The sequence below is a fragment of the Macrobrachium rosenbergii genome, chromosome 18 (assembly GCF_040412425.1).
Source record: "Macrobrachium rosenbergii isolate ZJJX-2024 chromosome 18, ASM4041242v1, whole genome shotgun sequence".
Taxonomy (NCBI): domain Eukaryota; kingdom Metazoa; phylum Arthropoda; class Malacostraca; order Decapoda; family Palaemonidae; genus Macrobrachium; species Macrobrachium rosenbergii.
The window spans coordinates 5,674,677-5,691,551 of NC_089758.1; the positions used below are offsets into that span (position 1 = coordinate 5,674,677).

At 36.4% G+C, this 16,875-nt stretch overlaps 1 protein-coding gene across 21 annotated transcripts in view; it reads left to right on the forward strand.

The window, feature by feature from the left end:
• Nucleotides 1-16,875, forward strand: part of LOC136848048 (zinc finger and BTB domain-containing protein 7B-like) — a 212,859-nt gene that overhangs the window by 162,731 nt on the left and 33,253 nt on the right. Inside the window, exon 6 of one of the 21 annotated variants that reach the window (XM_067120166.1) lies at nt 13,813-14,356. The exons of 16 other annotated variants lie outside the window; for them this stretch is intronic. In XM_067120166.1, coding sequence (XP_066976267.1) covers nt 13,813-14,076 — 264 coding nt within the window. In that variant the 3' untranslated portion in view covers nt 14,077-14,356. Of the gene's footprint in view, nt 1-1,506; nt 1,938-8,582; nt 11,196-13,029; nt 13,508-13,812; nt 14,357-16,875 lie in introns of those variants that run through there. 4 more of the 21 variants (XM_067120170.1, XM_067120164.1, XM_067120163.1 and 1 more) reach the window with 4 other exon arrangements.

Genomic DNA, 16,875 nt, shown 5'->3' on the forward strand with positions numbered 1-16,875 from the left:
GAGGAGGACATTTTTTTATGGAATAAACATTGGTCCTGATTTTCCATTTGTGCCGGATTGTAAAGCTTTAATAAAATAAACTGAAATGTTTGTAGTTTTATTTCTCATGTTGAACTCGGAGGAGAGTCATGCAAAATTTGTAAAATAAAGAAAGCATTCAGGTATTTAACGCACTTTGTAATAGGTTTCTACTTTTCGTCTATTTTGGTTTGAAATGTGGTGTAAGGTTGTTTAACTTGATTGCAGAAGAAATTGGCGTAAAGTGGCTCAGTTGTAAATGCGGAGTGCTGAAGTGCTACTGATTGTTGCAGATTCCTCATGATTTAGTTCAGGGGGAGGAACCCTTTCAAGCAACGATTTTCTAGTCAGTTTAACTTATCCCCCCCCCCCCCGACACACACACACACACCCGTCTGTGTGAGCGTCAGGGATGCAGGCCACCTTGACACATATTAAATATTGTATTTTCCACAATTCCTTGAACACTTTTGGAACTTGTAATTTACTCACTCATTATCAATAAAAATTTAATAAAAATGTAAAGCTCCAGGTTGCCTTCATATCATCTACTTCATCCCTGTTACGTTGAAATTGGCACTGGTACTACCTAACATTTAAGCCGTTTGAAGGGCAGGTATTTTTTTGTTACTGAAACTAAAGACCCTTGCCATGACTGAATTTTGCCAAATGTAACTTTATTGTAGTTTAGGTATAACTTAGGACATGCGATGAGCCACTTGATATTTAATTTTTAGTAAGGTAACCATATTTTATACAGAGATTAAAAGAACATATACAATAAATGACTTTGGAGAAGTTTTCCTCGAAAGTTTAAATCACATTTTCCCCTCATAGTCGTATATGTACGAGGTTTTGCTTCGTTCTTACACTAAGTGTCTTGTGTACGTAGTGCGTAACAAAGTAACTAACATGATAGAGATATGCTGTGAGGTCTTCACGCAAGCACAAAGGATTCAAATGTCAGTTGGAGGCTACCCAAGTCCATTGGTTTAGATCTGTCAGGTGGTGAATGAAAACTGCATGTTTTTCCAAAGTAATTGTTCTTATTTATTATGCCTCGATCATTGTTTCGAACAGCACTGAAATGCAGTTTTTTACTGCCTACATGTACAGCTATAATCCCCCAAATGGTAAGATAGTGAAGAGGCTGGCGATGGGGTTGTGGGGATTGAGAGCAGTAGGCACATTACCCCAATTGCATTCCTCATGGGACAATCCCAAATTTTTGGTGTTATGTTTGTTGCTCAATCAAAATATTTCGTTTCTTATGCTGGGTACGGATTTCAAGGAGAATTTGTAAGACCGGCAGCGCACCAAAGGACGCAACTATTTATACATTACATGGAATTAGGAACATGATATTTATAAGGATTTTCAATATCTGAAAAGTTCAATGTATGGCTGAACTCTGAGTCATACTAATTTTAAATAATCGTGAAAGGTAATGAAATAAGATTTCACTGAATCAGTTGCAATTCCCTACAGGTGTGGCTGGATAATGTGAAAACAAGGACCGCCGAAAATGAGGTGGACCGGCTTCTTCAGACTTCCCAGAAAAGAGATATGTATTCTTGTCCTCGCTGTCCCTATAGTTGTCGCCATCGGTATAATTTCGAGAAACATTATCGCACCCATACTGGGGAGAAGCCTTTCTCGTGTTCCCTCTGTAACTATACATCTAACGATAAGTCGAATTTGGTACGTCATATCCGCTTGGTCCACAAAGATACATCAGAATTGTCGTGTCCTTACTGCCCGTACAAAACAAATTCGAAAGGTTCGTATACCTTGCATTTTTTCAGTCACAAGGAATGTGGAACTGAATAGCCGGTGTTACAGACAGATGAATGGTAGGTTGCAGTTTTTGTGTTGACAGTGATAACCTCGACTCTGTTTTAGTGTTATAAATTCTCATTTAGAATGAAGCATTGTTTTATTTACATTACCTTCTGATACTGCATCATGAACTGTTCGTGTAGGTATCTTTTTTGTTGGTATTTGCAATTCCTGTAGGACAATTGATTTTATTTTCATAGTGAAGTTGAGATGTATGGTTTTGAAATGTTAATTTCTTTTACCGTTTATAAAAAAAAAACTGTTGCAAGGACAAGTAAGAAGTCTTGAAACCACAATCTTCTTAAGAACATTTTCTTGTTATTTGAAGATATAACACACCACACTTAATAACATGCAATGTAAAATTGGCGGCATTTTCTGCGCAACTGACATTTTCTCCATGAGAAGTCACAAGTATTAACATACAGTAGCATCAAATGAGAATTTGTATTAATAGCAAAAAGTATAATATATACATTTAAATAACTTGACACGTTTACAAATAGATATCCTGAGGAGACTCATAGCATCCGAGGTTGAAAGCCGTAGATAAAGTTTCCGCTTTTTAAAGAAGCCGGGAAAACCATTTCATTCATCACTGTAGGGTTGTGATGTAGAAATAAAGAACGGGAGATCTTATTAGAATTCAGTGTCTTGGAAGTCTCCTTTTTTACACTATAGATTATGTACGTTCATGTCATATATATATCAACCATCTGCAGTCGTGACAGGCAATATATAGACATCTTTGCTTGTTTCTGTAGTATGTAGTTTTATGTAGTAGAGCATTATTGATTCACAATTTCAATCATAATCACAGTTATCACGGCTAATGGTTGGCATGTTTTCTTGTCGGTCAACTTTTGTGAGATAAATATTTCACTTTATCAAAACCAATTTTGCCATTTAAAAAAGTATGTTGTTCAGCAGAATTTATCGACGAAGTTGGTCAAACTTCGAAAGTGGTTATCGAAAGAATATACGGTAAGCAATAACGCTCATCCTACTTTGCAGGGCTTATGAAATGCCGTATGTGTTCAGCATCGGGGAAAAGCCACGTGGAGGGAGCTTGGCTAGCTAAGCAAACAGCCGAGTTGTCAATCACATGAGAAATAACAAGAGCAGTGACAAAAGATTAGCCAGGACCTGCAGAGGGGTCACCACGTGTTAATGAAATTCTGAAAATCTACAGTGTGTTTTGTGTTAAAGAGTTATATATACCGATTCGCTTCATTCAGGTTGTTGGGATGCGTTAGCCTTAGTAGAAAGCAAAGGAGGAGGACCTTGAGTTCAAGGGTTGATGTGGATTGTTTTTTCAAGGAAAGTCTTGAATCGGAGAGCTATGTAGATGAGACGACAACTATACTATGTTGTAAAAAAAAGCACCAGAACCATTTTGTCTACAAATTTTTCAACGAATCTTTTAAGAATAGGATCCATGTTTGAAGCCCTGTAGGTTTTCAAGGATGGTAGCATTCTACAGGCCTTATGAGCTGAAAGTTTATAGGAATGCATAGGTGTAAAGAGTGACAAAGTAGTACGACCAGGAACACTTGAATCACTGAGAGACGATATATTTAGGAAATGAGAGCTTTAGAGTTGTATTCACTCAGTAGTTCAGTGCATAGACCCACAAGGACACGAGAGGATGAATAACACAGACACTGAAAAGGAAGGGTGAGCAGCCTTAAAAGAAGCATGAAGTAACCAATGTGCCAGTTCTCTCGAATCGGTAGAGTCGGAGGAAGAGAGGTCACATGGATTAGCGAGAGCAAAAGATCTCACTGAGGAACGCAGGTGACTACCATCTTAGGGCGTTGGAAACCAGTTGATCCACCGGTGGAAAATTGGTGAGAAGGATTCATAGATTAGTTTTTCGTGTGGTATTTCTAGAAGTACTGTATGTCTGCAGTGTTTTTCCCATAACACTATGCACTTTGTTTTTAGTGTTTTGATGCAGCATTCCAGGCGAACAAAATTTCATGATGTTCTGATTTCAAAAAGGAGTATGAGTGCAAAGAGGGCCAGCCAAATGTTCCAGCATGTTTTAAGATCCTTGAAGAGTTGATGCTTTATCTGTTTTTTTCGTATCTGAAATGTAATAAACATTTGCGTCATGGTGGCCAATACACATAAGGGAACAATTAGAAGTATGTGATATTGGTTGAGATATTGCTCAACCTTTATAGAGATGAGGTAAATGCATAGTCATTCAAACTTATTTGCTTAGTGTGCCATGATGAACCACAAGGTACTTTCTCAGTACAGTATACTTAGATGAGGTTTAAGTGGTTACACGCTCTTGTCGGCTGAACAAGGCTTTTATTGACAATGACAAGTTCTTTTCTAATTGTTGGCACCTTTATGATTTGACAACTGCTAGAAACATGGCTCTTGGTCTTGAAAACAAGACGGCAGAATATTTTATGAAATGGGAACTTGCTCAGAGTCTTAACAGAAATTGAGAGGGGATTAGTAATAGCAGTAGGCAATGGCTTGTGAATCTTTCAACACAATTTTATCCCACCTTTGACAGTGTTTGGCAAAGATGTATTTTATACAAGTAAGCAACAAAGTTTGGAGTTACCGAAAGTATCTCTTAGCACTTTGCAGAACATCACGTCTTGCCCGCTTCTGTAAATATTGTTTCTTATTGCCTGAGCATTTCGGGTTTGTGTACGCTCCCAGTCCACAGTGTATCACTGTGCTTTTTTTGGTTTGGTGTTATGATTGTCATACTGCCCCATACCACAGATCATTTGTTCTTTTCAGTGTACCCTTATGGCCAGAAGTAAGTAGAATGTCATGTTGTTGCTTGTTTTGTTGTGTTCATCTCATAAACAGCTTGCATTATTAGCCGTGACAGGAAAATAAAGTGATGGGTTCTTTTTTCAGTTAACTTTGTTTAATGTTTTTAATTTTTTAATTTCATTTAACCGAAGAATTCATAGTTCAGAAACGGCAAAGTTTATCATTCCTCAGGCTTGGACTTTAAGATACGGTGTCGACATTTAAACTAGTACTCTAAAGCCTTCTTAAGGCGACTTTTATTATGACGTGCTGCAAGTATCCTGTCATTCTCCAGTCTGTTATTACCGGTTTATTTTTTCATGCAGTTTTGACAGCAAGGGAGAGAGTATGACTTTTCAAAACATCTTTAGTAGTGTTCATGCAGTCTGACTGGATGGGCAGTCAAGTACCAGACCTGGAAAAATCAATTTCAAGTAAGATAATAAGGCGTTACTACAAATACTGAGGTACACACCAGTCTCAGAACACATTTCTTGTAAGTCTTAACCTCGGTGGTGACTGTCCTGCTAATCTCGGCATTTCTTTAAATTCATTTCTGAATCCTCCCTCTTAATGGATCTGGATGGTTTTTGACCTTGAAGAGAATCCGTGACTTGAGGTGCACAGGGCCACAATTTCAGGTGCCTGAGGAATTGATAACAAGTTACTGAAAGGGACAGAAAGTAAAGTTTGTTCTTCGTAATAGCGTCCTGGACTACATTTCCTGCTGACGATGCTTCCAAATTTGAATGACTCTGTCATTATAATATGGTAGTTGTACGTGACCATTTTTTAACTGCGTAAATTGTGTTGTTCAATTACATGTTGAAAATGTTGTCAATTTACTGCAGGCCAGGCAAAGAGTGAGCTTAATATCTTCCTGAAAGTAATCTTTACATGTCAATAATTCATTGCTTGCAATGAAATAAAGAAACTCTGGTTATGTGGAGATAACTCACTCTTTGTTTGTCCTACAATGATTTGGTAACATTCAACTTAGAACTGAAAGGGAGTGAGCATGTCGCACCAAGAGTCATGTCAGCGCATAGGAACAGAAGGAGTCTCATTGTCGTGGATACTCGTTATAATATTCTGTCATTTTCAATTGAGGTTCCATATGATAACGGACCGGCCTTACAGGGTAATGCACAATTTCCTTTATATACAATATCTTGAAAATGATGCCACCACGGCATTTCTTAAGCATTTTCATAAGCAACCATTTTCTGCAGGTTTGGATGAACAGCAATTCCTATCATTCCGTGGAAGGAAGAGGAAGCACTGGCACCAGTAACATCAGTCATGCTTACCGGCCAGAGAGGGGAAGACGCAAGAAGCACCACTGCCCTTATTGCAGCTACGTCACGTCATACCATTCTCACTTTTTAGAGCATTACCGGGGACATACTGGAGAGAAGCCGTTCACATGTCCGCATTGTCCGTATAAGACTAGTATCAGTTCTAATCTGAAGAAACATTTACGTAGGCACATGAAATAAGATTAAACATACGTGTTTCCTTATTAGTGGAAATTTATGAATGTTAAGTGTGATGTTATCTCCAAGTACAAATTCCAGAAAACATTCCATGAGCTTATTTTGAAGCTAAGTGTGAACGAAATACTAGAATGGAACTTCATTGCATAATATATGTCTAAAATCCGTGTGTGGATTACAACTTAGAGGGTTTTAGAAAACAGAATGCACTTAGATATTGATGCGACGCAATACTTCCCAAATGCTTCACATCCTCAGATGATTCATTATTCTCCCTTTTATAGGGTTCTGTCTTTAGTGCAATATCAACTAATACATTATATATATATATATATATATATATATATATATATATATATATATATATATATATATATATATATATATATATATATATATATATATGTATATATATATATATATATATATACATATATATATATATAATGTCACAAATATCGTTTAATATGGAATTCCCTATACCTTGGGTGGACCAGAAGTAATTGTCAGTAACAATTCCTTTTGGATGTGATTCCCAAGACATTGGGTTCAGTATTAAAAGATATTTATAGTTTTATATATAAATGTATATGTATGTGTATATGTATATATATATATATATATATATATATATATATATATATATATATATATCTATATCTATAATTATATATATATATATATATATATATATATTAACAATTCTTTGTCGCAACTGGAATCATATCCATAATCTAAACAGTTATTTAGTTGTTTAAACTACCTTTTATTTAATTTTTCTTTTAAATAACGATCAGGTGTACCCTCTGCCACATTTTACCAAACTTTATTAACTGTGTGTGTGTGTGTGTCTATCTATCTGCATATATTTATTAATGTATTATGTACTGTATATGTATGTATCTGTTTTTGTTTGCACGCAGATCCAATCATTTGTAATCCTGTATAATTTCTTGAAATAACTCTTCTACATATTTTGTAAAGCAAGACATCTTAAGGCAATTCTTGCTTTGATTCATATCAAATCTTATCGTCAGGAGGATAATCGAGTTCCTCAAGGATCCCGCAAACGTATCAGAACTGGTATTTTCAATGATATTTTGGGAAAAATCTGCATTTTTGTCTCCTCACCAGAAGTTTGATCTTAATTTGCCCTGATTCAGTTACAGTTAAGGTAATCTAGATTTTCTATAAAATATATGGATAAAATCTGTATCCTTTCAATCTTTATTCAGCACAGTATTTAGATGCAATTATATTCCTATTCTTTTCAGTAGTTACACCGTATAAAATAGCGAGCTACCTTTATGTGACGCTTTCACAATGAAGTGAAAAACAAATGAGTTGGGGAGAGGAAGGAAAGTCACAAACATCGAGGTTTCCTTTCACTTTGCTTTCAGCCGTTTTCCATGAGACGGGGCTGGTTCTTTCCAGTCTCTTCGTATCTTGCTGTGGCTGGTCTGACGGCAGTCGGTTTCACGAATGTTACCCTTTTACCGGATCTCAAATACATGCGTGCTTTTTGAGATCCCTTTTCGAATGCATTAGATTTGCCAGTATTGTGTGCATATTTTATTTATATATATATATATATATATATATATATATATATATATATATATATATATATATATATATATATATATATATATATATATGACTTTTTATCACATCACCGTGATTCATATACAATCAGTAAGCTACAAACGTCTTTAATATCCAATTCGCTCTATCTCGAAATAATATATTTTTATATATGTTACCGAAGGGGAATTTTTAGTTGATAAGTTCGTCGTCCGGTGGGCTCGAACCAGCGACGGACAAGAACTCAGGACTACAGTGGATGCATTTTAGCGTGGGTTAAAATGCGTCCACTGTAGTCCTGAGTTCTTGTCCTTCGCTGGTTCGAGCCCACGGGACGACGAACTTATTATCAACTAAAAATTCCCTTCGGTAACATATATGAAAATATATTATTTTTCGAGGTAGAGCGAATTGATATTAAAGGACGTTTGTAGCTTTTGATTATATATATATATATATATATATATATATATATATATATATATATATATATATATATATATATATGTAAATAAATGTTAATAAATGTTAATGCGCGGTAGGCAGTTTGCCCTCTCGTGATTATCATAAGAACATATGAAACTTCTAATTAAAATGCTTTGTGTAAACTGGGCAATGTTCTTGTACTTTGCAGTACAAGCTGGTGTTGGTTTGGATATGGGAGATATATTCTGAATTTTATGTACACTGAACGGATTTACTGCTCTTGTCATTTTTCAACTTCAAGAGCTTGTAGTATTTATTGCAGGAGTGTTTCGTCCCAGGGCTTTTACCAAATCTTTAAATGTAGTAACTTTTATAGATAAATAGTTTAGATGAGAACAACTGACTGAGAGAAGGAACCATTTTCTGCAGGTATGGTCGAACAATAGCAATCTTTCGTTGGGAGGAGGAGCAGGAGGGATTATGGAAGCCAGTGGCACCAGTCATTCCTATCCATCTGAGAGAAGGCCCAAGACGCATCAGTGTCCTCACTGCAACTACGTCACGGTGTATCGCACTCACTTTTTAGACCATTACCGCACGCATACGGGAGAGAAACCGTTCATTTGTCCGTATTGTCCTTATAAAACTAGTGTTAATTCTAATTTGAAAAAGCATCTTCGGAGACATGTGGAGTGAAGAGATGGGAAACAGTCTCTTCTTGTCAGCGTGATGAAAAACTTCTTACGGCTGGAAGCGAAATGTCGACTTTAAATATAATCACTGCTAGGTATTTCAGGAATACAGTACTCGTTTTCATTGAAATTTTCAGTAAGCAGCTGAAGTGGAATTGAAATAAGGAATTTCTGTTGTAAAGTCATCCTTCAGATATTCCATGGTTAAAAAGTACTGGTGATAAAAACAGAGATTTGCTGGTTTGTGGGACCTCGATTTCTTTCAGTTCGAACCTTGCACATTTGTCAGAACGATGTCATTGTCTTTATCTTCATCACCCTTGTTTACTTTCGGAGTCCCCTCTTACCTCCTCATTTGGTTCATCCGGCAGGCCCCATTTCTTTTGTTTTCAGTCACAGTTTTTACAATTTACTGGAATTTCTTGTTTTTTATTATTGTAATTGTTTTTTAATACTCTAACTACCGCGCATTCAAGCGCCATGTTCCAATACCGTTGTTGCACCTGACTCCATTTTTCATTCTTTATCGTAATGTGATCAAAACACGTATTATATATTATTTAGTTCGTACTCGAACGGGTAGTTGGTGATGCACAGTTAGGATCAACGTGACCCAATTCGTGGGAATTTGTATATTAAGAATTTGTATCGTTGAAATGTAACTTCTTCGAAAAGCAATCTGATTGGCCATTATAGGCTGTTACAGTAGTCTAGTATTATGATTGCATGTTCGTAAACAACGTTTGTTGTTTCAAAGTATTTCTTGTGGAGGCTATATTTCTTTGGTGATAAAGTTGTTTCCATTACAGTATTATCTCATTTAGGTTCAGTTTTTTGCCGTTCATCTATCTCTTTAGGACCATCATTACACTCCTTTATTAGTTCATCATATTTCTAGCTTTAAAGAACACCAAGCAGAGCTACCCATTTAAAGTATTATCCTAAGCTCATGTGCAACTGCATGAGGGGGGGGGGCGCCATTAAACACAGAGCTAGTATATACATCAGGTTCAGCTTTTCGTCCGTCGAATTGTTCGGTGATTTTGAATGTACTGATATTTACAATGAACTTTTCCGCAAACTGTCGAAAATGAGATATATATACTTTCATGAAGAATGAATATCCGCAAAAACGAGTGGGGCCTTAGCAGAATTTTTTCAGAAATTTTAAATGTTCTCCAGTGTTCATTCCTTTTGGCTCTCGAGTGTACAGTGTCAGTCTTATTGAGGTTCATTTCAGTTTGAATAACTGAGCAAACAGATCATTAGGATTTTATGTGTCATTCTGAATGATTTGCATTGTATGAGGGATGTTATGTATACGTGTAGATATCTAATTTATAACACGTCCCTGTCTCTAATTTGTTATCAGCCGAGAAAGGCCTTTATTCCTGTGTACTGCAAAGTACAGGATGAGTTCCAATTTTAACATTTCTTGAAATTTATTTAATAATGAATGTCAAACATGCAGATTTCACACGAGCAGCATGTAGAGTACCGCAGACTAAACGAAAGAACCATTTTCTGCAGGTTTGGATGATCAATTCGGCTGACATGGCCGAAAGAAGGCGGACAGGCACGACCGAAGCCAGTCAGGGAATGCAAGGTAGCCATCCCTCCAACCACAGACCTCCAAAGGTACATCACTGTCCTCTTTGCTCCTACGTGACCATGTATCGGTCTCACTTTGTCGACCATTATCGAACTCACACGGGTGAAAAACCTTTCTCTTGTTCGTACTGTGATTACAGAACTGGTGTCAAGTCTCATTTGAAAAGACACGTACGAAGACACGTAGAATATCAGAGATAGATATTGAATTTGGCAACTGCATGTGCATATGCCATGTCTTGTGTCCGTGTTATCTTACTGTGATTTTTGAAAGTGAGGGACTTCTGATATTTTGTGACCTGCGTGTGACCTGACTGCTGAAGGTGCTGTAAACGACGTGAGATCATTGGTATAGTTTTTGCAATATTAGAAGTATCAAAAAATAGGTCCACATGTCTCGATGGAACCACCTCTATATGTATAGACCTCAATTAACCTTCCTCAGTTTTTCCGTCATTTAAAAAGGTGAGCCTGAGTTTCTTTTGATTCAGTTTTTCATTAGTTTTTTTTTTTTTATTTATCAAATCGTTCAATTTCTCTGCATTGGATTTCTTTCATTGAACTATCCAAACTGTATATTGTGACGTGGACATTTAATCAGCAGGAATAGAATTATAATGCATTCGTCGTCTATCAGAGAAAATTATAGTGATACAGACTTTTATAAATATGTATTTAATTTGGTGCAGATTGTTTAAAAGCTATGTATAATGAGTTTTGAAATAAATGATTAATTTTTTACGTAGTTTTATTCCCCGTTCTTTGCCATTCCTAAGTAAAACTTATAAGGACTGTTTTCATCTGAGAAAAGAGGTCTGATTTATCATTTTCCGTTCATGAAACAAGTACCGTATTTGTCATGCTATTGATAAAGAATAGGTATGGTGTTGATTTTATTAATTTTACATATATTATAGATTGATTGCATCAGAATCTTCAAGAATTAAAGCTAAGACTTTTTTGCTTTTTATTATATTCCATGAGATCCCAGAAATTATGCCGTTTCAATGGAAGTATTTTCTTTTCAGAGTGCAGGTACTGATTATCCATCTCTCCAACCCCTTGAGTGTTCCCTATAAAAATAAAAGCCTTCCACGGTATGAAGATTGTTGTAATTTCCTCTTTAATGTATTTAAATGTATGCTTTGCTAGAACTGAAGCCAACAAATGAAGCTATAGCTCTTCACTAATTAACTGTGGCTATCTCTACACATACGCCCTTCGTTATTTTTTCCGGAGAACAATGTTTTTATGCGTCAGACTGGGTTACGCTCAATACTCTCAATCGCGTACTTCAGGATTATTAGCAAACCAAGATTTGGACAGAATTGATGATACATCAGTTGTCATGGCATCTGATCTCATAGTAGCCCAGGTGAAGTCCTGTTCTATTTCTTAAAAGAAATCTGCAATGTAAGTTTCAGTAAAATAAAAAAGACATCAATTTGGGTGAATCTACTTTTATGTGTTCAATTTCGTCTCAGGGAATGGCAAATTTCATTCTGTGTGAAGAAATGACAAGGCATTGTAGGTGATGTAAAGCCCCAAGACTTTACTGGTAACATTTTAGTAAAATATTTGTGTATGTTTTGCAAGATATGCATTTTTATTTGATAGCTTCCTTTGTGATTTTCATTTTTTACCGTTGCTACTGCAACAAATAATTTAGGAAAAAATGAGTATGTGGACAGATCCCCCCCTGGATGAACCAGACAGTTTTCCTACCAGCTATGCTGAGTTCGGTCAAAGGGTGTTGGTTATTAGCACCACCTACTGCCCTGGCACTGAGTGAAACAGCGCTCACGAATTTCACTGAAAAAGGTTGGGATAAGGTACGAAATTTTAAAAGGAAACTTTTTAAACTCTATTTTTTTGAGTTTCCTATTCGATTTCCTTACGGCGTCAATAACTTAGATGTTGCGACGCCAGTTTTAATGACAATGTATCAATGAATGTGGACAAACAGCGTCCTTCTACCGAATAAGATAAGCCTGGAATTGGTTTCATCAAGAAATTAATGTTTTTGTTTTGCTTACTTGTACCTCCTTCATTTTTTTTTTAGCATGGCTTACTTTCCAGTTTATTTTGCTAGTGTATTACAACACTAAAACACACGATGAACATAAAAGAGGGTTGATTCCCCACTGAAGACGTGATTCGTATTGGTGATGCTGTCAAAACAAAATAAAAAAAAATTCACAAGGAAAAATCTTATCAACAGGTCCAACATGTTTTAACCTAAAAATAACCACCATGTGACACGATTATTTGCCTAGATTAGTGAGGCCATTGCATTTTGTCAAACTATGAATTGTTTGGTCTCAGCCTTCTGCTTAAGTCGCATGAAATTACGATATCCCGCTAAGCTGCAGTCATATTCTGTATTCTAGATCCATCGCTCTCGAAAAATGTGCTCCCTTTTACCTTGCTTAATTTGGAGTCCTTATCAAGTGCGATGGACATTGCGTTTGCAGCTGTGTCATGTACTTTACTTAGTGCTTACAAATTACTTTTGTTTATAGCTCTTAGGTATTCAGTGACCCTCTTCATTGACTGGCTGCACTGTTTTGCAGGTGTGGCCGGATAATGCCAGTGCAAGTGCCTTTGACGGAGCGTCAGCAATCAGTGTCACTTCATTAGGTGCCAACCGAAAGGTTCATCGCTGTCCTTATTGTAGTTATAAGAGTGACAAACGCTCCAATTTCCTGGAGCATTTTCGAACCCACACAGGAGAGAAACCGTACGCCTGTACAGTGTGCTGCTACAGAACGGGTGTGCGGGGGAATCTGAACAGACATTTTCGACTGCATTTTAAAAATACCTGAGCCTCTGTTTCCAAAGAGCGGAGCGTCATTTCGTGGCTGTTCTGTGATCGGAAAATAGAGCTTCCTTAGATATGATGTTATCCAGAATGTTGATGGGATTTAGTCATGCTTCCCTAACATGCAGTTGTGTAGGCAGGCATGAGATCTTCATGTAAATTTGTGCAAAACTTTGCATGCCGTTCTTTTTCATGTATCAAAATTTTATCATTAAACGAGAAGATTAAAATGTTGTTGTTTTATTAATTTTTTATCAGTAAATGGACATGATTATATTGATTTCCAGTAAACAAGGATTTATTTTCGGTGTACTTCATGAGTTGTATCGACACGGTTTGTATGCAAAATCTATGTCGCGACTGTATCGCAGCCTGTAAGATAGGAGTTTACTGTTTATGCCGATGTAACCTGTACTCGTGTCAACAGCGCTGCTAAAAATTACGCAAATGCTTCATATTTTTGATTGTTTTGTTGGCGCTTTCATTCCAGGGCTCTTGTGCAACGTTTGACTGAACTGGTTAACATTTCCCACAGGTTTGGTCGGATAATGTTAGCCATAAAGTAGCCGGGGAGCACGGAGTAATGGAAGGAGGTCAGATATTCCCGCCGAACCGAAAGCAACCGAAATTGCACCAGTGTCCTTTGTGTAACTATGCCAGCGGTAACAGGAGCCATCTCGTGGAACACTACCGAACTCACACAGGAGAGAAGCCGTTTGCTTGTTCACATTGTAACTATAAAACAGGCGTCAGGGGAAATCTAGTCAAGCATTTCCGTGTACACATGAAGGGGCTGTAGATTGGCTTTGTTTTTCTTCTTCAAGCTGAAATATTTCTTTTGATTCTAAGTTTGTCAGAAAGCATTTGCAGTGATAATCACAAAACTGGATCCAAAACTATAACAGTGATATTTTTTATAACAGTTTCCGTAACACAGTATCGTTCAGCCTCTGTATCAGTCATCTATAATGATATCTCATATTTTGCTATTCACGTAAGTAGTGCTATGTGAAGTGTTGGTCAGGATTTCAAAATAACTGCTGACTGAAATGTCCTTAAGAAATAACAAAGCTGTTCAGTTGCGGTGTTTTAATCATCCTTTCATAGTTAGTTCACAGTTTTATTGACAGATGTTCGAGATTTAAACCAAACAAGAACACATATTTTGTGGACACTATGTTTCAGTTTTTTCATTTAAACATCTGATTGTTCTCAAATTAATGACCACCAAGTGCTAATATGCCGTTACTGTATTTTATTTTCTTGTTTTCAGAAGTGTAAATGACACGCTTTACTCTTTGCTGGATGTTTCATAAACAAGGGTACTTTTTTTAGATATAACTACTAGAAATTTGCAGATAAGCTCTTCTAGCTGATATTTCCTATTTTTATAAGTGAATTTTATTTATGAGTAGTATTCAACGTCACAGGCATCACGAAATATCCATTGCAGTGCTTTCTAAAGAACTAAGAAAGTATTTATTGATTTTCTTGGAAAAAGGTGCACAATACAGAGGTAAATGTGATGAAATTTACAGCTTATTACTACAAGGTATTGAATATTTGCGGCACGTTTTATTATGGATGCTTTATAAAGTATGTAGGTTTTCTATTATTTATCTTCATATACCTTTTGGGTAAGTTAACCGAAAACAGCACATGTCTGCCTCTGTCAACATATGGATTTTATAGCCTGAAACTCGATGGTTTTCAGTGAGTTGCCATGTTAAGGTGGCTTTAGTAATACGGCTGTTTTCACATTTCCTGAGAAGCAGTCGTAGAAAAATGGTTTACAAATATTGGTTTATGGCATCAAAGTGTTAATGTCATGTTTTTATATGTTTCTCATATTTCATAAGTTCGTAGTTTTTAAAATTCTATATTTTTCACGGCGCGGTGAAAATTGAGTGTCTGAAGGCCTTGGAACAATGCTTAAGAAACTGATGCAAGTCATCTAGATGTTGTTGAATGGCAAATTGTTCGGAATAAAAAAAAACAAGTGATTGCACTTTGTAGGGCAGACAGATTTGTACTATATAAAGTGCATCATGTACAAGCACTAATTTGGCAGAATTTTTGGAAATTAGTTTGACAAATGCTGTTCGGATTTATGAACGTCATTTTATTATTTTTTCTGACTTTGTTGTAGAAAATGTACTACTCTGAATTTGCATTCATCATTTCATCCATAGACAGGAGTGGATTTTATCTTTCTTTGTTGCATCATTCAAGTGCTAGAGCTTTTTTGGGTAGACCCAGCGTTAGCTAATATTGTCTGTGTAATGTTAGGGTGCTTTACAATTGTTTTATCCCGTTTTCTTTTTTGCTAATTTCATGAGCTCCCAAAGAGACATTTTGCAGGTAAGTTCGTTTTCAGTTCAGTATCACTGATGTCAAGACGATGATTGAGATTCATGAATGCACTTGACACATGCTTGGTAAATTGCAAAAGAATTTTCTGTTAGGCTTCTTGGCCTACTACCAAGATTGGGCCACTGAATTGCATCATCTTCTCTTTCTGTACTAATATTTCAGGACCTAGTCTTACTATGGACGCCTTATTTAATAAACACTTTTTAACCCAATGCTTGTGCCTAATGGTACACTTCTATGAAGTAATAGCAACTCAGTTGGAAGCACAGTATCTGGAAACAGTGTAGTACATCTAAATAATCAGGGCCACAAAACAAACGGGTGAGGTAAGCCTTTCCTATAACTCGTTACCAGTTAAGTCGTATAATGAAAGACTGTTTTCATAAAAATGCGTTACATATTTGATAAAGGACCTATCCACTCTTAAAATGTATTAAAATGATAGCACCATTTCACTTACTTTAGGCATTCAACAATTCTTATTATTTTGGTTCCTAGGAATCTGAGTAGTGCTAAGCGACCTCATGAACTTAATATCAAATTCTTTTACACTGACTTCGTTGCTTTTGAATCTGTGTGACATTGTGCCATATTTATTATGATCATGTCGGCGCCTCTATCTTTAGCTCTACAGTAAGTGGAAGTATCATTTTCATCAACGATATGCGTCTGTCTATACCAGATAATATCTGTACTTTCTCTGGTTTATTTTTTGCAACTTATAGGTATCTCAGTGTCCTAGATATGCCAGTGTGGCCTACCAGTGGGAAAATATACGTTTCATGAGCGTACCAGTTTGGGAACCTGTCTTTTTCTGTTGAAGATTCATTTTTGTTACTTGTTTTGTCACTGACTACAAAGAAGCTACTAAAATAAAAGGCGACTGGGGTACATTTGCTGATTTTGAAGTACCATGCGCAGCACAGTTCTGTAAACATCTTCAGCTCCTCATTAAACAATAAACGTTATCCTCATTTACAAGGTGCCTTTAGAAGTATATAGGGAGAAGTTCCACGAGTAATAGTTTCTGTATTGTTTCATCTAACTTTTGTTTACATATGCTAAGCAATACTGTTATGCCTACTATTAATGTGACAGTTTTTCGGTGAGAATGATCCTGGCATGGCAATTTACAAATTTTTTGAAATACACTGGTCAAGAGGAAAAGGAGGGATTCCTAGCCGTAACAAACCTTTTAGATAAAAGTAAATTCTAGGGTAGATAT